Source organism: Falco naumanni, chromosome 8 (genome assembly GCF_017639655.2).
Source record: "Falco naumanni isolate bFalNau1 chromosome 8, bFalNau1.pat, whole genome shotgun sequence".
Classification (NCBI taxonomy): Eukaryota; Metazoa; Chordata; class Aves; order Falconiformes; family Falconidae; genus Falco; species Falco naumanni.
Genome location: NC_054061.1, coordinates 2,231,206 through 2,255,725, shown reverse-complemented (window position 1 = coordinate 2,255,725; position 24,520 = coordinate 2,231,206). Strand labels below are relative to the sequence as shown.

Sequence of the window (24,520 nt, the reverse complement as noted above, 5' to 3'; positions counted from 1 at the left end):
TTGCAAGACATCCTACTGACTTCATTAGGTGTTGAGCTCTGCCAAATCTGGTGTTCCTGTGGTAAAAAATGCAGTGTTGTATCAGCAGAGATGCCTACTTTTAGAATCAAGAATTGTCAAGATTGTTGAAAGTTTGCTTGTATCAAAAACACAGTGCCCTGCAAGAGCAGTTACCATCACAGGGAAAGGCTCCGCCTAGGTGTAATACTACTGAGATCCCAGCTGCCACTGGCCCGAAGCGTGTAGCCTGCCTGCTCCCAGGGTACACCGCACTTTCAGCACACAAAGGAAACCTTTCCAGCTTCAGCACAAGATGCAACAGTTCTCTGGTGTGCTAGAGCCCTAAATAAAACACCATCCAAAGCCATGATGCATTTTCTACAGAAAAAGGGCAACAAACAGGCTTTCATTGAAGGAAAAAGTACAGGCTCACTACTCCCTAAACCCAAGCACTGATACACCTATTAAGGACACAATAGAGAATCACTTTATGGAAAGAACATTTATTTTTGTTTCAAAACTTGTGATCCATAGAAATACAATAAAATCAACATGTACGCAACTTTTAAAAAAACTTTGGTTTAAAGAAATATGTAACATCTAAATCTTCTGAGGTACAAAAGGCACAAGACCAGGCACCCGTACCAAATCACCCACAGCACTGTTTGCACCGCTACTACAGTGAAAGCTGGGAGGGCAGAAGGCAGGTCAAAGGAGGGTGGCAAGGGGAACATGGAAATAACAGCAACCAAAACAGAAGTATGTGTACAACGCCATTTACTCTTTCACAGGTGTTACATATTTTGTTGTCCTTTTTTGGTAAAGTGCCAGGACTCTTGGAGAAAAAGATGGATCATTTCTTAGAAATGAACTGGAACAAACAACAGTAGAAAAGGAGGCAGAGAAACAAAGGCCTGCAGCAGGCTGGGTTTCAGTCAACCTCTGTTCTCCCACAAGGTCTTAAGAATTCATTTCCTCTTTCGTGAAACCATTTGTTTGAAACTGCAGAAAAAAGGATGTGAAGTGAATTACCATGTACCCAGTGCACGTATCACCGCAACCCAGATGGCTGCTCCAAGTAAAATGTCATTTCAGTCTGATGATCCCTGTTTATACTTCTCTACCCATCCAACGGGAAAGACACGGGAAGATGCAAAGGGCTGGGGAAGAAAGCATCTTTCCAATTGCACAGTTCTGGTGCCAACAGTAACAAAGCAGTGCATTCTAGATCTGGTAACATTTATCAGTCCGTATGCTCTGGCACTCCAAGGGAATGCCTTGGAGGCTGAGGAGGTGGGTATGGGAATGGATGACATGAAGCTTGAAAAGCTTTCAGTAATTAGCAGAAATTCCCAGCATCTAGATGTTCCTATCTACCTTACAAGGAACTGTCCTTTTGCAGTTAAAACTACACACAAGTCTTTGTAGGAAGAGACCCGATTCTAGTCAGGTGATAATTCAAGTCATCCTGATGCGGCTACACTACACAAACGCAGTGATATTCTTACATTTTGTGCTGCCATTGACAAAACTTCACTAAAAAAGCTACAGCTGAACAATGTGGCCACTAAATACTACATGATACTGATGGTCAGAGTTTTCATTATGGCCAAATGATTCCAGTAGTTAAAATGGAAACACCCAGGTTATTAAATGCTGTTATAAGGATTCAGTATATCACCAGCTTTGCATACACATGAACCCTCCTTCAGGTTTTGTTCCTGAAGGAGTATTACTTACCCCACTTACACCCTACTAGTACTGGACAAGCTGCATGCCTTGTTCTATAATCACCCTCGCCACTTCTGAAAAGATTGTACCAAAACACTGCTGTTCCCTGAAAAATGAAACCAGATCTGGATTAGTCAGAGCCTAGTCAATACTATTATTCAGGTTACAGTAAAGGTAGGGGAGAACACCTATGAATTCAGCTGCAGACGCTTTATGAAGCACTTTAACATAGGGGTTTTTTTTGTGCTGTCAGTGGTGACCTTAGTTCCACTCCATTAATTCAACCACATTCAGAATAGTGAAGAGTTCTACCTGAACACAAGTTCTTTGTTAGTACCAGCTCTACACAGAAGCTGATTACATTACACATTGCAAAACAGAGGAAGCAACCCTACAGTCTACCACATCAGCTGCAGCTGCCTTGATACACAGCAGCCTGTCAATCAAGCTGGACAGGACAACACTTTGTCACATTAATGGACTTCTAAATGTATGCAGGACTGTACTGTGGAAGAGCCAGCAACAGGAGGGAGGAGAAATCAAGCAAAACACAAACAGACTTTACCTTCTTGGGCCATATTGCTGCCCCAAAATCTGGGAAAACTGTAGCTCCTCCAGCTTCTACATCACTCATCTGAGAAAACAAAGTCCACAAACTCTGTCCATTTACAATGCTTGTTGCAAATGCAATCCCACAGGCTAGAGTGCCCCAAGCCCTAACAGAGATATCTACTTGCACTTCTATGAGAGGCGCTGATGAGGAAAGGATGCACTTCAACCAGCACAAACTGCAAAAGTAACAGTACCTGCTACCAAAGGCTTTTATTTCAGATGAAGGCTTTTGTTCAGCACTTTGTCTGGATTATATGTAATTTATGGCACAAACAATTAGCCATAACAAGTTGTGTACCTGCAGTGTTAATAAGTTCTCTAGAACAAGGGAGAGGACTTCAGAGTAAATCAGTTTCAAGAATTTCATTCCAGTTTATGATCCAATTAGGAAAACAAGTGTCTGTTAAACTACATGTTTCCTCAAATTGAAACCATGTCTTTGGAACTGATTTTCATAATTTAGTTTATGCATCTTGGTCAACCACTTCAAAAACTATACAACTTATTAGAAAACCTCACTTTCTGCACTGTTTCTATGCTATTCACCAGTGATGTTATGCCACTTCAAGCACTTTATGCATCTCAAGCTTTAACACAAACAGCCATGGGACTCAAAAAAAAGCATCTATCTTAATGCTTTGCCCTTCTACATCGGCATGAATTTAACCCTACTGAATTCATCATTAATGATGTATTCACTATAAGTTCTAGACTTGATCCAAAACTCACCGAAGTTCCTGGAAACACCCCCATCAAACAGATAAAGTCTTTCCACCAATTTCAGTGAGTTTTTGATCAGATTCTAACTCTAAAAGAAACAAATTAATCAGATCCAGCTCCCACCAATTTAAACAGCAGAACTACTATTAATGCATTCCCCAAGTCCCCACATTCTCTATTGTAACTCGGATTTCTGTTTAAAGCAGATATTACCACTCTGGTGTCCTCTTGCTTGGTACCTACAATAAAAGGGCATAAGATGCCACAGGTGCACAGGTTTTTGCCCCTTCCAACTAGAAAGCATGTGCATGCAACTTTGCAAGTTAATACCTACATCTTAGCAACACAACCACTCTTTTTAGTAAGGGTGTTGGTACATGGATATGTTCTGCACAGGACATACAAGGGTAAATTGCCTTTGACCATGTACAACTGGCAGAGAATAAGGTGCTTATTGATTCTAAATTAAGGCTTGTCCAAGAGTCTGAGAAGCAAGATTGAGACAATTAAAAATTAAAGCCTCTTTGCAGCACACTTTCACAGCTACCTATCTTATTCCAATTCTTGTTTTGGAGATTTTTCTCTCCCCTGCCATATGAAGTTGAAAGCATTTCTGGTTCTGTTCTGAGCTGCATCTCACACTCAAGATACCAGCCCAGCCATAAATGCCATAAATATTTCACCGCAGAATTTTAAATCTCAAGTTGCATCACTCAGAAGTTAGACCTAGAAAATTAGGTGATCCAAATTACTGATATAGTAAGCATAGGCTGATAGATAAAATACTGTCAGAAGACTACTGTGAAAGCATTAGGCCACTATCACTGGCACTTACATTTTTGTTTCCAGTGTACATGGTCTGTAGGCTGTATAATGCATGCAAATAATGAGTCTTTTCAATTCTGCATTTAACTCTGTTGCACCAAGTTTATTAGCTATGTCTCCTCCATTTGCTGAAGCGTCAGCTAGACCAGAATAACTCCAGCTTTGACAAACAGCTACAATGGAGGCTGACAGACCACAACATCAAGTGCTGTCAAACAGTGGTGGGAGAGCATGACTGTCTCAAAGTGGCTGATAGTCAAGTTCTCAAGCAACATACCACATGTGTACCCCAAGCACTCATCTTTGAGAAATAAGCCAAAATCTCCTCTCCGACCAACAGGAATCCAATGAAGTAAAAGATTTCATAGTATAGTGGCCAAAAGGGGAAGTTTGGCCCTATATTCAAGTTTTCTGCTCTGAGGTTAAATACCACCAGAATTCTATCAACTCAGATGGGACAGCACCTGATGCTGCAAGAATAATGAAATCCCTACTTCCAGATGCCAGGGAATCTCTACAAATAACCAACTGCACAAGCTGTAAACAAGATGCAGCAACAGTTACACTCAATGCATAAAGGATCATCATACTTACATAGTTTAAAAAAGTGGCCACACGATTTCCAGTCCCTAACCGCTTGAAAGCATCTGGCTCATCTTTCTATAAAATTAAATAAGAATAACTGCAAACTTCAAGCTCACAGACAGCAGACAGACAGAGGTACTTACATAGTTAAGAAACGTCGCTAGCCTATTTCCTTCCGATTTGAGTGTGCTGTCAAAGGGTCGCTGTAACAGACAACAACTTTAACCCAATTTCCAAACAGGCTCACATTAGACATACATGTGTAGCTCTGCAGAGAGATCCTTAAGCCCAATTTAAAGAGTTGGAATAGGAAGGGGACAATTGATACAGGGCAACATTAAAGCCATTACAAATTGCAGCCAGGGTGCATAACTGCATGCACATAGTACTCAGATGCTAAAAAAGTAGCACTGGAGCAATTCTTCGGGCAGTGTTCTCAGGGCCTGTGGCACAGATGTTATCTAAGTAAAGTCAACAACAGGCCATTAGTGCATTGGACACTGATCCAAAGTCAAGAAATTAGGTGAATATGAAAAGCTGATCTTCAGTAGGTTTTAGATAACACACTCTAAATGTAGTGGTGAACTCAAAGAAATACTGTCACAACAAGCAAAAATTCATCTTCTGCCAGCAGGCAAAAAAATGCAGAATAGCAGCATGAACTTCTTTCAGGTGGTTGCCCGTTTAGGACTAAGGACCACATCAAAAAGATCAAATTGTCTTTACTCTGCAGGAGACATTAAGTTTCGTTTGTTAAAGTATGAGATCTGTGGTGTCAGCTTAGAAGCAGAAAGAACATCTAGAATACCAATGTGTCTCTCCTCCCTTCAAAAAGTTGGAATTAAAAGTTTTACATCCTTAACAGTCAGGAAGTAATTTCAGCCAGGAGACATTAAGGTGCACTCTTCTACAGACAACTGATAGCCTTTTAACATTCAGAGAAAAGAAGAAATCAGTATTAGAAAAAAACAAAGAAAAAAGCCACCTTCTCTAAGATGTTAAGAATTCAATCTACTTGAAGTATATGTTGAGTAGTAGTAAAAGGTCTTTCCTGAAATGAACGTAAAAATCCAAAGACTTTCGCATCTGCATACGCAAACTCAATCCAAAAGCACCAACATAAGAGCACTAAATATAAGGGACTCCCTGGTTTCTGCAACTGCTGCCAAATTCAGGTCCAGCCATACATTTCTGAACTTCAGTAACAAAAGACTTTTCAAAATTTTGAGCAACAACTAAAATCTTTAAGTTGTAATATGCAACCATTAAAAGAATCCTTATCTGAGAAATGCAAGGGAACAAAAAGCTGCAAGGCTGGTCAGGAGATGGTAAGACACAGCCATACCTCTGTATTTTGTTACTGAAAATCTGTGATGCACAGAGAGCCTGGAGGACCCATCCAAAACTAGGGCAAATTCCGCAACTGCCTTGCCTTAACTAATGACTGCAGCCAAGGTTACGTTCCAAGCAGAGCTCTGCCCCAGCTGCCTAATCCAAAAGTCAAGTCCACGCTGGCCAATTAAATGACTAAGGTCCTTGAGTTCAAAGGCTTTGAATAGAATTTAAGAGCATTTGCTTGATTCAGGAAACAAAGCAGTCAAAGTTAACAGGAAAACTCTTTCAACAGGCCAAAGCTAATGAATATGAGCTTCCACAGTGTTGAAATTCAGGATTTTTTTATATATATTTTAACAGTGCTAAGTTGGGTGGCCTCAATTCTGCAGTCAATTACTGGGTTGCACTCCGGCTGCAGCCATCCCTTCTACCAGGTAAAACCACTGGGACAGCCTGAATTAAGCTAGATTCCATTGAAATGCCATGGTTCTACTGGAAACCAAGACATCGGATGGATTTTATACAGGAAGTTACCAGTCACTATAGCTCTTCAGTACGATTAGCACGTTCCTAAGCTGGTTTAGGGTAATAATTAAGAATCTGTTTCTCTCACTTGCAGCAAACCCGAGCTGCTACCTGCCAGGTAGAGCCCTCTAGCGCAGACCTGGCACCCACCAGCTGCAAGCTCTGCTCCCCGTAGCACTGCCCTGCCGACCGCTGACCCCACAGATCCTCTTTAGGCCCCATAGCTGCAGCCACACTAAGGGTTTTGCCAGAAGGGCTGTGTGACCCATGAAGATTTCCATAATGGCTACTTTTTCGGAGGGAGGTGGAAGGATATCTTCTCCTCAGCCAGCTCCTGCAAAGTGCTTTAAAACAGCCACCGAAGGCAGACTTGGACAACCTTGCTGAACTCAGAAGCTTAACGGAACAGCACAGACTCATGATCCCGGGCCTGCAGACCTCAGTTTCCAAATAAAGTAATGGAAAGAAAATATTCAAGTGCTGCGTGACTACCTTTTAGTGTCACAGAATCGTTTAGCTTGGAAGAGACCTTTAAGATAGAGTCCAGCTGTAAACCTAACGCTGCCAAGTCTACCACTAAGCCGTGTCCTTAAGTGTCACATCTACAGGTCTCTACACTGTAGAAGGAACCAAGGTGACAAAGACAAGCAGGCAGATTTGTTCATTGTTCTATTGAACTTTCAGCATCGGAGAAGGCAGCACAAAGGCTTTTGAAAAGTCATCATCCATCCATGCAACAGGGCTATAACGTTAAGTGTTTTAAACAAAAAACAGTTTCAACAGTTTTCTGTCAAAGCTAACTGTTCCCCCCTCCCCATCCCACTAAAAAAAATATAATTGAAAGTGTGATCTTACCCTAGAAAAATCAAAGTGTGGCTCATACTGCCCTCCCATTCCATAGTTGGCAACCTACAGTGTGGAAGAAGGAAGCATAAGCATCAATTGAACTGCAAGTGACTGCTGCAGAAGATAGTATTTCCTCTCAGAAATACAAAACATGCTTTAAGAAACAGCACTTTGTGGCAAGATTGTTATCTATAGCACATCTGGTTTCTCTTTAGATTGCTAGAAGTGAGGTACGTGGATGAGAAACAACTTACTCTTTCCCCTTCATAGTTTAAGGGTTTCACTGAGAATATTTCTCAGTACCAAATGTTTCTCAATAGCAGCACTCTACTTATCACTACAACAGCCTGTTTAACTTGAATTAGCTGCAATAGTTTTACACACTCTGGCTCCCTCCTCTGAAGAACTGAGTGTATGTAGTTCTCCAGTATGTGTGTCCAAACTAGGAGACAGAACTAGGTTGCGTCACACATGACGTCAGATAAAGAGGCCTACCCAGGAACACAGAAGGCTCAAAGCAGCTTGAAAGCACTGCTCCCCTTACTTTATCTGAAGATCAGAGAACATTGTTTAGTTACTCTGAGGCTGCACTTCACAGGTCTCCCAGAACAATTCCCTGGTTTCTGCGGACAGCCAGTAATCAACAGTACTTCAAGCTCTAAAACAGGAATTCAAGGAGCATGGAGGAAAAGCAGCCATACACAGGCTAAGGTACAACTATTCTGGCAGTGCTGTACCACTTCTACTCTCCTTGCTCTCCAGAAAGGTATAGATCAAGAGTCATACAAGAATATAGCAGGACTATGAAAAATATTTGGGTCTTTGGAAGGTTCATCTAGGAAGAAAGTTCAGCTTTTGCAGACTTGAAAGTAAGTGGCAGGCATTTCTCTCAAAACAAACTGGTAAGTCACAAATTCCTACACAAAGTTAATCTTCCATGTCTTTGATACCTCCACTCTTCTCTGCTTGGCACACAAAGGGAAAGCCATCTACCTGCCAGGTCCCTACAGCTAGCAGCAGCTGGAAACACCCCATACTCTTCATACAGGCCTTACCTACTCTGTGTGCGTAGTCAGCACACCAGAGAACGAACCCCTAAGAGGGACTAGGTACAGGCCAGCTTTGTTTATATCTGCATAAGCACCAGATCACCCCAACCAGCAGCTAATTTTACTGCTATTAAGTCTGACAAGACAGGTGTACCAACCTGCAATAGTTCAGCTGTTTTCACTGTCAACCCTGTAATCTGCTGCATTCGTTGATTCACCTTGGCCACAACAGGATCATCATCTTCCTCCAGCCATGAACTAGCATAAGAGAAGGATTGAAACATTATTTTGGAATACCAACCACAGCACCGCATTTCCCAAGGCAGAAGGATCCTTCTGCCCCAAGACAGATAGCTAAGAGCCATTTACCATGCATTTGTTGTGCAAGCTCTTGCTACATGCAAAGCAGTTCAGCTGTAGGTAGCAGGTGACAGCTGTTAAGCACAAAAACCTTAAAGCTAAACTCTTCTCTATGCTTACCTTTTTGATACCCTGTAGCTAGCCACTGTAAGGACACCGGTTTTGGGATCACGTACTGTGGCTCGTGCCAGCTGTGTCAAAAAAATCCCAAGGGGAAAGAGACACATCAAATACAGGTTAGAAAAAATTTCCTCTCATCTTAACCAAAATCAACACCTGATCTGTCCAACTTCAGTGTATCACTGGATGAAAGTTATAGCTCCAACCTAGAGAGGTTTTTTCCTATTTCTGCTCAATACATGCAGAAACAAGTGCAATCCATCACCTGCATTTGATCCTGGAAAAAGAATTTGACTGCACAAGCCACGATATTCATTAAAACCATAAGTACTGCTTGCTAAAGAGGTTCCGAAGGTACGTTTTTTAAACAGCTGGGGTCAGTATTAGCAAGAAGTAACAACAACAGAAGCTCACAACATACAAAGCCCAAGGCAGAAAACTCCTGAAGGCAACTCTCAACATTACCATGCTCAGATTTTCCAGTTGGAAGATGCCTGGAACATCTAATGCACAGAGACAGTTTGAGTTGTTACACCATGAAGGTAACTCTGCAAAAGCACAGCTCACCCGTACACTTTAAACAGTAAGTAACACATCACCATTAGGTCACATCATATTTGTAGGACAATTCTGGAACTTGGCAAGACTGATTATGTTTGCTGTAGCGTCAAAGCAATAGACTACTGCCAGCATAACACAAGTCACTTTGGTTTTACATTTGCAGCCGAGACCAAGAACTGGGACAGTCCTTTTGCAAACTCAGACCACATTTAAATATAACTCCTGCAAACCACACTTTAAATCATGCCTCCTTCCTTCCACCTAACTGTAGGTCACAGAAAGCCTTTTTATTTGCATTTTCTTCAGAACATGCAGTCAATTATTTCCTTCATTTTTCCTCAGTTAAGTCTCCAGCCAGCTTTACAATCCATGTCAGCTGTCTTGTCCCTATACAAGAGTTCTTGGCACAGCTGTTGCTGTAATTCTGACTCACTGTTATTTTGTTCCAGATTTCTCCTGCATAAATCATAACAGAAGAGCTGGGCTGACTGAATGTTGTTCTTCACTCATTTAACAAAGCATAGCTTTTGTGATATAATTTAGCTTCCCAAACTTTTCATTCTGTTGCATTTTCAAGCTTGTATACGTTTGCTTGATTTCTGCACCTAGCATTTGACCTAAACAAATCGGAACTAAAATAAGGCTGGCTACATTCACATTATTACATATCTCCTCTTTCTGATAGGCAGGCTTCTTTAAGACATACAAGCTACACCTCACTTGTTATAACCAACTGACAAATGTAAGGCTTCCTCTCTCAGGGTGGAGAGTGCAGCCTTATAATAGTAATTTGCTGGGCTTTGAAGAATCATCATAACACACTGGACTGGTCAGAAGCTTTACCCAGTCTTCCTCTTGAGAGTTTACATTTAATTCAGCATGTAGTCCATTGGCTTTTCCTTCTGAAATTCCATATTGCTGAAACCCTATAGCAATGAGTTTGAAGATATTCATGTGTCTCCCTCCACACTTTTTTGCCTGTTCAGCCATGCCTGCATTGCAGGGAACAGCCAGAATTTTGGGAATCGGGTTCTTATACTTTCAGGGCAGACCTGTCCCAATGCTACCTACACCAATGAAGTTAAAGATTTTCTTGACCCTTCCCAACCAGCTCTGATGTATTGCCTGAGAAGTTGGAACTACTTTTTGGAATTGGAGAACAAGTGATTGCATTTTGCAAAACAAGCATGAAAACCAACTTGAATACAGCTACTCTCAATCACATACAGATGTTGTTTCTCTACAAAAAGTATTGGCAGTGTAAACTGCAGATAATGTTAAAGTTCTTGGACCCCAAAGTAGAAATTTCTTGCAAATACATTTTAGAACAAAGGAAGTGCTCATCTTTCTGAGCCCAAAACTAACACACTACTTCAGAGTTCTGTCAAAGCTTCCATGATTGCTAACTAAAATTTCCTGGCTGAAATTAAGCTATATTTATTAAGGACCATCTCATTACAGGACTTGCTTTTCCCATTCTTTCAGTAGTACCGCAGAATTTAAAGCTATTCCTGCAGCTGAGCTAATGATTTAGAAAAAACCCCAACAAATTAAGACAATGCTTGCTTTGTGTGAAAACTTTCATCTGAAGCTTAAGACCACAATATTTACCTATTCTTACAGGAAGTGGTCCCAGTTCTACACTACATAGATTGTATGAAAAATTCCTATGCTATTAGTAATATAAGCAAAACTCAGTGAGCAAGACTTAAGATTTTCAATAAATCTTTGAATAAAAAGGGAAAACTAAAAGAAAAAATCTGTCTTATTTAGAATGTCCTTATTTTGATAAAATAGATTGTGATACACCCTATTTGAATGTTTCCATTTCATCTGAAGCTCTTGAAGTTTTACAGTATGATGTAATAGGAAAAAGTCTCCATTTATGGAGGTGAGAGTCCTCACTGAGACAGAAGTGTTCTGCCAATACTCCCATGGCTGGCTGGTAGTCATAGAAGTCCAGCTTCACAAACATCCCAAATTATTCATGTTCCTAGGAAGCATCAGTTTCTCAATCTAACTATATGTTTACATTTAGAAATACATACAGAAGGGTAATTCTTGACTGGAACTTCAATATACCACTCTTCATAGCAGTAGCTAGAAGAGTTATAAAATGAACTATTCATCTATAAAAATAGAAGCCTTTCATTTTACATGCTTGTTAGACCTGACAAAAAAGGTGTAGCATCTACTACTGACCTCACACTGCCACACTTTTTTGCCAGAAAGGAAACAGACAGGAAATTCCACCTCCAGAAAAAAAAATCAGACAGGGTAATTACTAGCTTTGCATTAGGTAGCTGCTTTTTTATTGTGTGCAGTCATTAGAATTCACACCACGGGTAACTGGTATTGCATCAAAACTAGGGTTGCTACTCAAAGCTACTGCGTTTGAGTTGAATCTACACTTAGCATGCTGAAGCTGTCACATCTGTTTCTCTGCTGCCCAGACAGCTACCTAGGTGGAAAGGTCAGAGCTAAGTGCTCCAAGTACTCCATCCTTCAAGTCCCAAATAGGAAATTATTTAAGAGCACAAATGATTTCTCCACTGTGTTAACTGTATCACATTTCCAATGAGCCGTGTACAGCCTCAGAACACCAGAGTTCCACTCATGGATGCACCACAGCATCTAAAGTGCCTGCCTCTTTGCAGGTCTAGACAACAGTTTGAAACAGCAGCAGTGGATTCCAGGTTACCTGAAGCAGGAAACCAAGCCTCTAGATATTCTTCTAGCACAACTTAAAAACCAACACATTGTTTCTTTCCACTTCTCTTAGAATTTAGGCTTTTTTTAATTTTCATGTGAAGTTTGGCTCCATTTCAAAAGGCAGGCTTCAGGTATATTGGACATCCCACTTTATCATTGTCAGTCCGTCATCTACCTTTTCAGGTCTAGTGCCTAGTTTCCTAAAAGGTTTCTAAGCCAGTTACTGCGAACTTCACATAATTAAGTGCAACAATGCATAAATACCTTCAGGAGCCTGGGCTTTATGGTCCTACATCACCAGGCAGTTTCAAAATCGTTCCCCTTAGGCTCACAGCTGCAGTGTATCATCTGTAGTATGAAACCAGATCTTTCAAATCCTTTGCCTAGTCTTTGCTAACAGAGATTAAAGCATGGAATTAGCAGTCATTAGTGAGATGGAAGAGGGGAAACTTACCCTTGGCTTAGCTAGTTGTTTAATTTTCTCAATTTCTTCATCAGACATGACATCATAGTATCGTACAATATGAGGGCTATCCCATTCATCTTCTTCCTTAAAGGGAGCTATGAGCAAATGAGGGTTTCTATTTCCATCGTGGTACCTACAAAAGAGCCTTTTCTGCCTTCGAGGTGTCTGAAACAAAACGCCAAACAAAACATCATTTGCTTAACCACTTTTCATGAACTTAAAAACAGGCAAGACAAAAAAGGAAAGTGAGCTTCATTCCACAAACACTGTAAAAGTCATCAGCTGACTAGCAAATTTAAGAGGTAAGCATGAGTGATTCTGCAATTTACTGCAAATAAAAAGCAACATATGCCACTCAAGATACCACTGAGCAACATCCAAAACACTAAAGTTCAAGAGAACTAAATCATAATAGGTTACAGATCAAGCAAATAATTGCACAAACAGCCACCTGTAAATAAAGTGTGTTTCTTATGATTAAGACTATGCAGATGGAATAAATTTATTCCTTTCCCTGCACTGTGAATTAAAGCCACGTTTTCAAGAAGTAACAGAGACTGGCTGGTCAAAATAGTCACTGCAGCACAAGGACACTTCTAAGATGCAAAAAGGAAGGAACAACATGATTCCGCAAGTGTGGCAAAGCGTAACCAACTCTCAGTGGAAAAAGCCTCCAAGTATATTTACAGCCAGCATTTGAAATGGCTGAGTAGGCAGACTGTGGACAACCAATCAATTTTCAACCTTGAAGAGTTACAGTTGAAAGCTGGTTTTCTGTCTAGGATTAACAGCTAAAGATAGAGGGGCCAAGACAAAGTACAGATCTCAGCCTGGACAGAACTACATTTAATTTTTTCTTAAAAAAAACAGTTTCACAAAGAAAAAACTTAACACGTTCCACCAAGCTTGATCACCCTTATGCAAAGGCAGCATAGTCAGGAAATGTTTGCCTTTCTCTTACCATTTTTACCCCTTCACCTCTGCAAAGGGCCTCATAGATATCACGCTCTGGCAAGTAGTCAAGAGGCCTCTCATAGGCACCACTTTGCACCACTGGTTCTGTTGTTGTCACTGTTTTGTTTATTGACCTCTCTTTCTTCTCTTCCTCTCTCTCCTTCTCCAGCAGCTTCTCAAAGTACCGCAGATTACTGCCTGCTCTCTCATGAGTACTGTCTTCATTGGGAGAAAAACAGACAGAACCAGTGAGGTATGTAATCTCAGGAACTGTTAACACAGACAGGTCTTTGTATCAGAGACAACTATAGTTCTCCCCTTCTTAAAGCATTATCAGGCAATCAAAGGCATCGGCACCGGGAAATTTCTGTCTTTGCAGAGGGAAGGTAGGCATAGTGTGCAAAAGAATCTTTTCTGTAAGGATCTGTCACAAAACTTGTATTCCGGGGGTGGGGGGGAAATAACACACAAATCCAAATGGTTTTGGTCTTCAGACACCTCCTTGCCTTTCAGCTTTTCTGACCAGTTCTACCTAAATAAGCAGATCATGAGGCTCATCAGCAGAGATCAAGCTAGTCTACTTGTTGCACCCCTCCCTTCCACCATGCTCCCCATTCACACTGTGCAAGCATGCTTTAGCCAAGGACTGCAAGGGAGTCCCAGCCACAAGCTTCAGTCCCAAAGACTTCCTCACAGTTGGGAAGCTCACAGGTATGCACTACCACTTTAGCAGCCCACCCACAGCATCCACCTCTAGATGTCTGTAACAGGCTTATATGGGAGGTATCCTGGATCACTACCATCATTGAACTTATTAGTGATGTATTAATCATGTTAGTTGAATCAACAATCATCATCAATAGGTCTTCACCCAGCATAACTAAGGAGGAACAATTTCCCATCACCAATGTTTCTGGACACCAGCACCTAGAAAACTTTCTTTCCCTTCTGGCCCTCCCAAACTTACTGTGTTTGTCTTACGCAACTAACCCAGAAGGCCACTGAAGTAACCACTTAGTACAGCTTAGGCTAATAGTAGCCAGACGAGGAAGTTGAGCCCAGAGCAGAGAAAGCTGCTGCTCCCAGAGGGGACTGCCAAGTCTGTTCCATTGTTTGGTGCGGATAAGGATTTGGATTCTGCTGTCAGTGCTAAACCCTGTTGCAGAAGGAGCTAGATTCAATGCATATTCTTATTCTTCTAGATTCTGATTTATGAATTCCAATGCCTGCAGAAATTAGACCGATACATATTTTTCAAAAGAAAGGTTTCAACCACACTCAGGATGCAACTAAGATCTAAACTAAGAACAACAGCTGGTTAAGGAAAAAACACAAATACATAACACAGCAGATGTTAACTCTATGCAGGAAGTAGGCAAAGCTGGATAGAAAGCAATGTTTATTTGCTTACCCAAGAAAAAGCTAGAAACAGACCTGAGAGAAAAGGAGGTTTTAAAAAACTCAACCTGTTCTAAATATTCAAAAATAAATACTTTAAGATCTCAGGTAAAGTAGTCTTTCGGCATCAAAAAATACCTGCACTGAGGAACGAAGAGGAGTATATGAAGTCAGTAGGACTTTACAGAAGTTACAGCACACTGCCCAGGTCTGTGGTAGTCTTGATCTCCACTCTAGAAAGTCAAGACTTAACCACTACCAAACACAGTGTGTCAGTGCACTGAAGCAAAGCTCACAGGTACTGCAGTCAGACACACATTTGGTCTTTGGGTAATAACTGCATGGACTGTAAGTCAGCTTGCTAAAGTTTTTTCATGCATATGTAGAATAGTTGTCTTTTCCAGGACCTATGTTTATTATAAGTCACCTGGCAGGATATCCTTCCAGTCAGCTCACCAATACGTATGGGCCATGACTGCTCTTGGCTCTGTTGCTGGCAACACTCCCCAGTGCTAGGATAGGGTGTCTTTTGTTCTTACCAAGGGATATCAGGCGCCTGGTAAACTCCATGGCTCTGTGTAAATCCCCAAACTGGAAAACAGCATAGCTGAGATAATCTAGGATCTCCACTTTGCTGACTGCTGTATCCTCCCCCTCATCGTGTTGTTTTAAGGCTTGTTCCATCCAGAGCACTGTGTGATAGTAGTCTCCATCATTGTAAGCAGTCTTCCCCATACCAAAGCAGTCACCAACTGTCAAAGTTGATCTATATTTTGTTCCTAAAACCAAAAGGATAGCTTTAAGCAATCCACACAGAAGCATCTTTGCCTTCAAATACATGGGCGCATTGAGGAACATCCATAAATACACATTTTCATCATCCAAAAAGGCTTCTAAAAGACAATACTTTCACAATATTTTAGGTTCTTACTGAACTGATCACCCTCAGAGTTAAAGATTAAATTCTATCCTAATTCTGTGCATTAATTCATTTGGAAATCGAGACATTTAACATAGAAATTACAGCATTAAGCTATTGAGTGTTCTGTTTAGACAAAAGCTGAGCAGACTAGCAGCTTAACAGATTTTACCGAACCTACAAATTAACACCGGTAGATGATCAGAGAAGCCTGACCAAATGCAGGGCTAGCTTGTCTGCTCATTACTGGAGATGGGTATTTGTGCATAAGAAAGCTGATGGCTATTAATACAAACTGTGTATCCATTTGATTAACTGCACTGATTTCTGGTTGCTCCAGTTCAGCAGATACACAGGTAAGACTTAAAATTAAGTTCATTCTTAATAACCTAAATACAACTAAAACTATACAGTCAGCTGCTCTACCTACACTTCAGCAAAGACTATTCAGCTTGTAAACAAGGTGTTGCTACCAACCATAACCTGTTTCAGTAAGCCTCTCATAAGCAGCAACAAACATTTATCAGGACTCAGCTGCCAAAACACTGAAGCATCCCAATATACTATGCGCTTTCCAAAACATCTGTGGCAAACACTATTAATCCTCATTTCACAGATAAAGAGCAGAAGCAAAGTTATTCAACCACAGCCTCACTGGAAGACCACAACGAACAAGAACAGAGCCAAGCTTTGTAAGAGCCAGAGCAATGAATTATGGAGCAGCTCCCTCCCTTGGTTCATAAGTTATTTGGGGCAGGAAGTATCCATGGTTACCTGCTTACACAGCAACTAGCACAAGAAAGTATGTCATCCTTTGTTGTTTTGGTATACCAATCATAAAAGCCAGCATTTTCTTTTAAGTAATACTAATTTTAAAAAAACACACTAACTTGAGCTACACACTACTGCAGACCATAGCTCTGGCTTGGGTAGGAACAACCTCAAAGTTGTTCTCAAAGCACTGGCGTAGATAATGTCCTCAAGAATTGAAGCCACACAGACACTCAGCATCACGGTTCTTCCTCGCTACTGAAAAAGAGACTTCTGGAGAGAAACACCTTCTGCAGAGAGCTTGAGGATGTTACCAGTTCCTTTTAAAGCAGGAGACCTTTGTGCACTTACCTGGTAAGTTTCCTCGAGAGAGGGTTTCAGGATCCAGTTTGTATGTGTCCTGCAGGCGCATCAGAGCCTTTGCAGCTCCAGTCTCATCTTCTTCAGTTGGAAAAAACTGGCGCTGAATTGTCAGATTTGTAATAAATCCTTTGCAGTAAAAGGGAAAGATGTTACTTCCAGAGTTTAGATAAATATTGGTACCAGATTACCACAGAAAAGGAAACACCTGCTGTGTTTTGGGAATTGAGATTCGAATAATCCAGATTTTAAGTGTCTTATTAGGCTCCCAAGTTATAAACACAATGCTTTCTGTCCCATTAAGAAATACAGCTCACAAGCAAAAGATAAAGGATAAATAACAAAGACTCTTGGCTTTCTTGTGCCACACAATTACCAAAGTACAATGTGAATCTATGATCTTCATTTTCCCGTAATCTCTTTCTAGCATGAAAGCTTAAGAGCTTTCATCAGTTCTCTGGAAATATCGAGAGACAACTGCAGATCCTCATACTGGACAATGATTTCAGATTCTGTACTCCAACCTGTAAAGCCAAGAGAGCTTTCAGGATCTCAGCCCAAGGGACACAGACTCTGATCCAGGATCCCCTAAATAGGGCTACAGCCTTACTCACTAAGAGGCTTTTAAACTTGACAAGTAAAACCAGATGACATTTAGAAATAAAATAAATGAACTACATAAACATATCAAGGTTACACAGCAGGTTGGTTGGGTAGAAGCAGGGCGATTAACTGAAGGAAAACCACCCAGGCATTTCCAGTCCCACAGCAAGCAGAACTAGAAAAGGAAGCCTTTAGAAAAAGAATTAATGACAAAAATACTCAATAGAATTGAGTATTTTATTTCCATCTAGGATGACTATTCCAAGAGGCAATAAAAATCTTAGCTGGATAAAACTTCCAAGTACCTAAACTTTAGCATATGCAGAGTACAAAGGTAAAACATGTGTTCTGCCCGAAAACATAGTCTCTTCTCCCTTACTTTCAGGAATCCAGTAAAAATAAACCTCCATTTAAAAAAACAAAACTGTGGAAGCAAATTCAGGCAGACACTTTGACAATGATGCAAAACCAAAGATTAGTGCTGGAAACATTTGATTCAGAAGGCTAGGTTTACCGATAGCAACTGTGTATTATCCTGTTATCAACAGACCAACTACAACATCCGGCAACTCCAATGCTGGGGCTGATATGAATGCCTTCAACGATGCAGCATGGGTCTCATTTTGATTCTTAAGTCTTACATACTGATCAACATGGTCAAAAAAACAATGATCACGAAAATAAGCAACAGACTGGGAAAGCAGATAAGTGAGTTTTACATATAAAGGAACATAAAGCTCAAGACTAGGCATAAAACAATAGTTGTCAACATAGCCAACAACTTTAGCATATCCTATTCTCCCCTTTTTCCCTTAACAAAACAAGTACCAGCTTGAGTCCTGACTGAAATGTGTTTCAATGGCAAGTTTCACTCACTCGGGTAATGTGTAAACAAGAGGCCAGTCATTAGTTTAAGTTTCAAACAAGCTTAGCAACAATATTTAAACCACAGCCGAGTTCACAGCTTTTCAGAATATAAGCAGCAACTGTGTCATAAGGCCACCTCCTGATATCTTCCCCACTTACCATTTGTTGTATCCTGAAGAACTAGGTTTTCCAATTCCAGCCAGTCTGTATTTAAACGCTTCACCAGCTTATATGCATTTACAGGATGTGCCAGATACCCTTCTGGATCAGAGGTCGATTTGCTAGTCAGTATATCCATTTTTTCAGCCCAGCTGGAATGGGAAGTGTATACCTCAGTCTGAGAACAATTTACAAATGCACATATTCCTTCTTAAGTCATTCCAATTACGCAGCTACAAACAATTTATTGCTGCTTTCACCATCATAACTACCTCTCAAGCTTTCAACTTCACAAAGATAAAGCGAAGTACAACTGATTTGTAAATTACAAGTCTTTCTTTTAAAAGGGATTTGTTTCCCTGCTTACTACTTCAAGCCTTACTACTGTATGCATGCGTGTCACTTGCAATGAGTCTAGCCATTAATTTTCAGCACAATACACTTCAGAAAACAATGACATAGAGCACACAATCACCATGACTGTCATTTATTTATCTCTTAGTAAAAACATAAATAAAACTCCAAGAGCTTTTTAGCTTTACAGAAACCAAATCCTAAACTTTGGTTTTCAGACTGGAAACCCTCAGAAAGTACAGTGGCAGTGCTGTCAGCCACCCAGATTACACTGTTGGTCACAGCTTTGAAGCAGTAGTTAGTGGGAAACTTCATCCTCTGGTCACAGTACATTTGAACTGCCAACTACATTGCTGATGCTACAGTGAGAATTTCCTCTATTGCTCTTCATATTATCCCTCAACACAAACACCTGGCCAAGCTACGTGTTCCTCTGATACTCAACAGGAAGAAAACACTGCTGAGATAAGCTAATAACTGAACATAAGTCCCCTTTGATCATGTAATCTCAAATTCAGTAAGCCATGAATGAACTATGGTTACAAACAACTTCACATAAGCACAGATAAAATATTGTCAGACTACCTAGCTTCTTTGTATTTGATGCTGCAACAGAAAACAAAAGATTCCAGAGGTCCTTCGCGGGGATATCAGATCATCTAACAACATACTTAAGACCAGTCTTACCTGCACTCCCTTTTTAGACTTTCACTGCTCCTAATATTTATTTTGCAAATAATACAGTCAAGTTCTAGCCTCTCTACTCACAACACAATGATTTTGAATTTTGGAAGTAACACACAATGCTGAAAAGCGTTACTATATTCAAATGATAGAATTTAGCACCTCTGTTACCAAGTATGTGCTTCATACACTAGCAGGGTACAAGGACTCAAATACTGACGCAGTGATAGAATACTCTTGCTTACAAATACAGCAAAATACAAATCATCTGAACACTTAACACATTAAAAAAGCATTCACACACGTCAATGTTTTGCTCGAAAAGGCAGCTTTTCAAGAAATTAACATCTGTGTATATACAAGTGCCAAGGCATGCCTATCATTTCACTGCTCCATAGCCCCATCCCCACCCTATAGCCCCAAAGGAAGATCAAAACACTACATATAGCCTGGAGTTTAGAAATTTTATTGAAACATGGCTCCATTTAAAGACACTCAGCTCTACAGCACCTGGACCTCATTTATAATAGTGTCACGCCCTATTAGATACTACTTTCAGCTCAAGAAAGCATGAACAGTCTTCCCAAGGGACACAGAGAACATTGATTGTCAGCAAGAGCCTTTCAAGCGATCCAAGCAACCAGGATAATGTCTCAGATGTGCTGTAGCCAGGTCAGCAACTGATGGGAACAAGGCAGGAAAGCTGTCCCTGAGGGGAAAGCCAATACAGGAAGGAAGCTGGGGATTCAGTGCATGCTCCACTAAATGCAACTGCCACACTTCACCGTAAGCAGTGCCAGTGCTGTGAAACAGGCAGCGCAGAGCGCTGGCACCCAGAGGCATTTAACTCACAAGTGGGCAAGGCTCCTCTGACATAAGTAGTCTTCTCCACAGGAGCACTGTAATGGTACAAGGAAAGGGATGTAATGGTACAAGGAAAGGGAAAAGTGGGAAGAGCCCAGCAGGCAGTTTCTAAACAAGCAGACGAAGTCTAAATGACATCTGAAGCAGGGCTCCTTCTCTACAGGTTTATGGGAATAGATTACAACCAAGTGAGTACCTATGGTATCACTGATTCTGAGGAAATACTAACAAGATCCAGCAGCAAGAAGTAATGACAGAAAGCTGTGGTGTAATCAAACACAGATGAGCCATTTTGTCACCCTTCATTATGCAAACCTCTTCCCCACCTTTTAATCTGAGAGAGCTTGGTCTCTTCTGCTCTGATATATTCCTTTAAAGACTGTACCAAGTCTTTCTCTGCATAAATCAGGTCTGTCATTTGACCTAAAAAACAAGAGTATGAGCAAATGTTAATCAGACCTAAAAAAGTAACAGTTTCCAACAGCACAGAAGACAGACCTTAAATGCTCTAGGGCTATTAAAACCACCACAAAGAACAGACAAATTGAGGGTGTGCACTTCAATGCCTGTAAACCACAACAACTATTTATACATACAGGTCTGGCATTTAAATGCTTCAAGAGGCTTTTAAAATCCCAGTTTCAGTGGCTTACATACCTTTGCTGCAACTGCCTCCAAATAACCTTTAGTATTACAATTGTATGCAAGCTAGTCAAAAGAAAGGTTTAGCATTAATACAGCTATTGAGTCAAAGCAACAAAAGATCCAAATAGTTGCCAAAGCATCTGTTCTACATATGGATACAGATTAGGTCACACTAATAAATTGTTAGTGTAACCATTGGCATCACTTAAGGTTACAGCTTTTCAATATGGGTAACTGTGGAAACACAGCCTAACATGAAGTACAAAGGAATTTCAGACTAAAGTTTCTAGACTGCCACACATACTCTCTCCTGATTAGCATTAGTGGAAATCGCTAGCATGTCAATCCTAATTGCTATGACAAATTTTGCTTTTCAAAGACCAAACACTGAAAGACCGGATGAGATTTATAAATGCAGCTACAGCATTAGTTTCAGCATTCCACAGTAATTATTAACGAGGCATGATTAAGCAGATGGAAGTCAGCATGCTGTGCTATTTTCAGCATTAGGAAAGGTTCAGAAACAGCTAAGTGTAAAGAAAAGGTGACTTCCTCACAGTAACTTTGTACAAAAAGCTACTTAGGAAAAAGAAAACCAAATAATACACGTAGTTAAACACTGTTTAGCCAACTCCAGAGCACAGGCGCATATGCTGGAGCTCTGTAGTGAAACACCATTGCCTTGCTCTGGCTGAGTGGTTCCACACAGTGGTGCAAAAGAAACCACTAGCAGCTTTGAGTTTTACCATTCAGAAACACAGCTCCACCAAGCTCAAAGCGTATGTTAGAGAACAGCCAGTTTAGTTAATCTCTAATATCCTTGGGGGGGGGGGGGGGGGGGGGGGGGGAACTCCCCACAGTATTACACAGGAAAATATTAGACCAAGTCACAGCAGAAACCTCTGCTGGTGTTTATTTTATTTCACTCTACCAGTCATACGTGGTTGCATCACAGCCATTAGCACACAAGAACTAAGTTGTCATAAAAATAAATTTCTTTTCAGGATTTATAACAACGTAAATTCTTTGGTATTTATTCAAGTCTTCCAAAACACACACAAGGTAAGGGGGATATTTTTTCCTTCCGACCCCTCACTCTAGCTTTTTGAGAAGACAGGAGATCTCAGGTTCTGTGAAAGAAAATATTCCACATATTTATCACTTCAATTATTTTCATAAATCAAATTCAGAACTGCACTTTTTACCATAAGGTCTGTACTGTGTTCAAGTTGACAACAGGTGCACATTTCTTAACACAGGCACTGTCTTAACTGACAGAGCCCCTGGAGAAGCTTCTATCATGTTGCTCACAATGTGCTAAGTTACCCACGTGCAAACAAATTGCACTGATGCAAAATCTGCAATTCGGAATAGCATCAAGGATGCAGCAGAGTAGCTTTTCCTGACATAGATAGTGTTTGATAGGGCCATATGAAGAAAGCCATGTGCTGCAACTGTAAACTTCAGTTTTTGCAATCACATTAACTTCATCACAACATTGTGCATTGGTTCCTTCCATACCTATGGAGGTGAAGAACTCTGCTTCTGTGTGCCAGACCAGGAAAATGCAGGTAAAGAACACCAACTGTAGCCAGGGCTTCATCTTCCAGATTGCTCAAACCTGTAACAAAAAGGAAAAGGAGGGCTAAAAAGGACTAATATTTGTGAGAAAAAAATCCAAGGCATTATTCTTCCTCTTCAGTCATTTCACCATCATGAAAATTATTTAGGTCCTTGAAAGACTGAATTCTAGTCAGTAAAGCTTGAAAAAGTCTTCTTTGACCACAGAAGCTGTTACTTAACACATTCTCAACGTGTAACCAAATGCTCTCTGGTATACTCTTTGGGATTTACATTGAAGACACTGCAGTCCATAGAAGGTTTACATGACAGAAGCAATATATTGTCCATTGAGACACTGAGAACAAAATCTTCTGCAAGGGCAGCTCAGTGCCTTCCACGTCATGCACAATTATAGCTGGAAAATAGGAGAGTATGAAAATTTGTATTGTATTCCAATAATAACAGAAGTCTAAATTAAATGGTCAGACTTCTAGCATACTGTGAAGCTCAGTTACATAAACTGTCTAGAAATACAAACAGTGAGACAGCCAAATAGAGAAATATAGCACTTTGTAGTGTGGAAGTGGCAGCAATGGTTGGAGAAGTTGAAATTTCCAGCTCTGCTTATTCGAGATGCATCTTTCCAGCACATGGGCCTCTGGGCACAACCCTTATGACTTCTGTATTTCAAAGGCTGTGCCAGCTTAGAAACCTAGCCCCTTGAGATGGAGGCTGAAAGCAAGCTGTCGTATTTCTAAGAGCACAACCCACATAGGACATGGAAGGGAAAGTCTGAGCAGACAGGCAGACAAGGTAGTAGCCAAGTGAAGTAAGGGATGCAAGGTTTGTACAGAACAGACTCCTGGGAGCTATAATTCCCCTGGTAGATCTGATGGCCAGGACTGCCTCCTACGCAGAATTTATGAGGAGCCTGCGCTGCACTTGGATCAGCCCACAGCTCACTGGAACCGCCTGTTCACTGATCAGGAACAGCCACCACAGCCAGCCCCCACGTACAAGCACCGCTGCTCAGCAAACACTGAGCTGTCAGAACACCCATGCACGCAGTGGCAGAAGGATGATGACAACTGTTCGCCTTAATTCAACAAGCAATTCCTTTCTCCTACCCAACATAACTGGGTAAACTGGTGGCTGGAGAAGACCACTTACAACCTGCTCTGACTCCAAATACAGTAAACAACCTGCAGCTATTTGGGGCAAAATAGCATCACTTAAATCTGATGAGAAAGGAGGATAGAGCAGAGAACAAAAGGGAAAACACACAGAATATCCCAAAATTTCAAGCAATGCAGCAAGTAGGAAGGTATTAAGATAATTCTTGAACAACTCTAGCTCCTTGTTCCCTTGGGGCTCTATATATCTATCTGCCTGCACACCATGAGACAGAAGTGAAAGGTGGTTATCACCCTTTCCTTCTGGGTTTTCAAGCCCACAGCATGATAGCAGCCCTCACCCTCAGCTGAGCTCACCAGTGCCAAGGATGTAAACACCAAACACACCATCAGTGATCACTATCATCACTAAGACATTAGTAATTACTCTGTTCTCTGCTATTTATTATCACATGGCAAGATGATTATTTTTTAATTATTCTTGTGATTGCTTTAAAAGACTGCGTGAGGAATCATGAACATTTACCACAACAGTTTGCAAGCATGAGTAAGCAGGAAAATGTCTCATGGCATCATAATAAGTCTACTCCTTTCTCTCTTCTGTTTCTCACCCCCCCTGCAAACCACATATTCCCAAACTGCTTGTTTAAGTTAGTTCAGAACTAGTACACGGGTAATCTGAGAATTGAGCAAAGCTGAATGAATAGTACCATGCAGAGGTCTGCCAATACTAAAAGCCACAATAAGTGATGTAGCAGAAAGCACAGCAAGTCAAAAGCACTTGGGAAGTACATTAATT

At 40.8% G+C, this 24,520-nt stretch overlaps 1 protein-coding gene across 8 annotated transcripts in view; it reads right to left on the bottom strand.

Moving 5' to 3' along the window:
- Window positions 1–493: 493 nt before the first annotated feature.
- P4HA2 (prolyl 4-hydroxylase subunit alpha 2) overlaps window positions 494–24,520 on the bottom strand; it is a 30,532-nt gene continuing 6,505 nt past the window's right edge. For 2 of the 8 annotated variants that reach the window (XM_040604463.1, XM_040604465.1), the window contains 14 exons: window positions 22,547–22,646; window positions 20,707–20,803; window positions 18,479–18,630; window positions 16,841–16,978; window positions 15,339–15,578; window positions 13,409–13,620; window positions 12,436–12,612; window positions 8,709–8,779; window positions 8,387–8,486; window positions 7,189–7,242; window positions 4,483–4,548; window positions 2,297–2,365; window positions 1,741–1,837; window positions 494–1,002 (listed from right to left, as the gene is read on the bottom strand). In XM_040604463.1, the coding sequence (XP_040460397.1) occupies window positions 932–1,002; window positions 1,741–1,837; window positions 2,297–2,365; window positions 4,483–4,548; window positions 7,189–7,242; window positions 8,387–8,486; window positions 8,709–8,779; window positions 12,436–12,612; window positions 13,409–13,620; window positions 15,339–15,578; window positions 16,841–16,978; window positions 18,479–18,630; window positions 20,707–20,803; window positions 22,547–22,628 (1,626 nt within the window). In that variant the 5' untranslated portion in view covers window positions 22,629–22,646 and the 3' untranslated portion in view covers window positions 494–931. Of the gene's footprint in view, window positions 1,003–1,740; window positions 1,838–2,292; window positions 4,549–4,616; window positions 4,677–7,188; window positions 7,243–8,386; window positions 8,487–8,708; window positions 8,780–12,435; window positions 12,613–13,408; window positions 13,621–15,338; window positions 15,579–16,840; window positions 16,979–18,478; window positions 18,631–20,706; window positions 20,804–22,546; window positions 22,647–24,520 lie in introns of those variants that run through there. The other 6 variants (XM_040604468.1, XM_040604466.1, XR_005829407.1 and 3 more) reach the window with 6 other exon arrangements.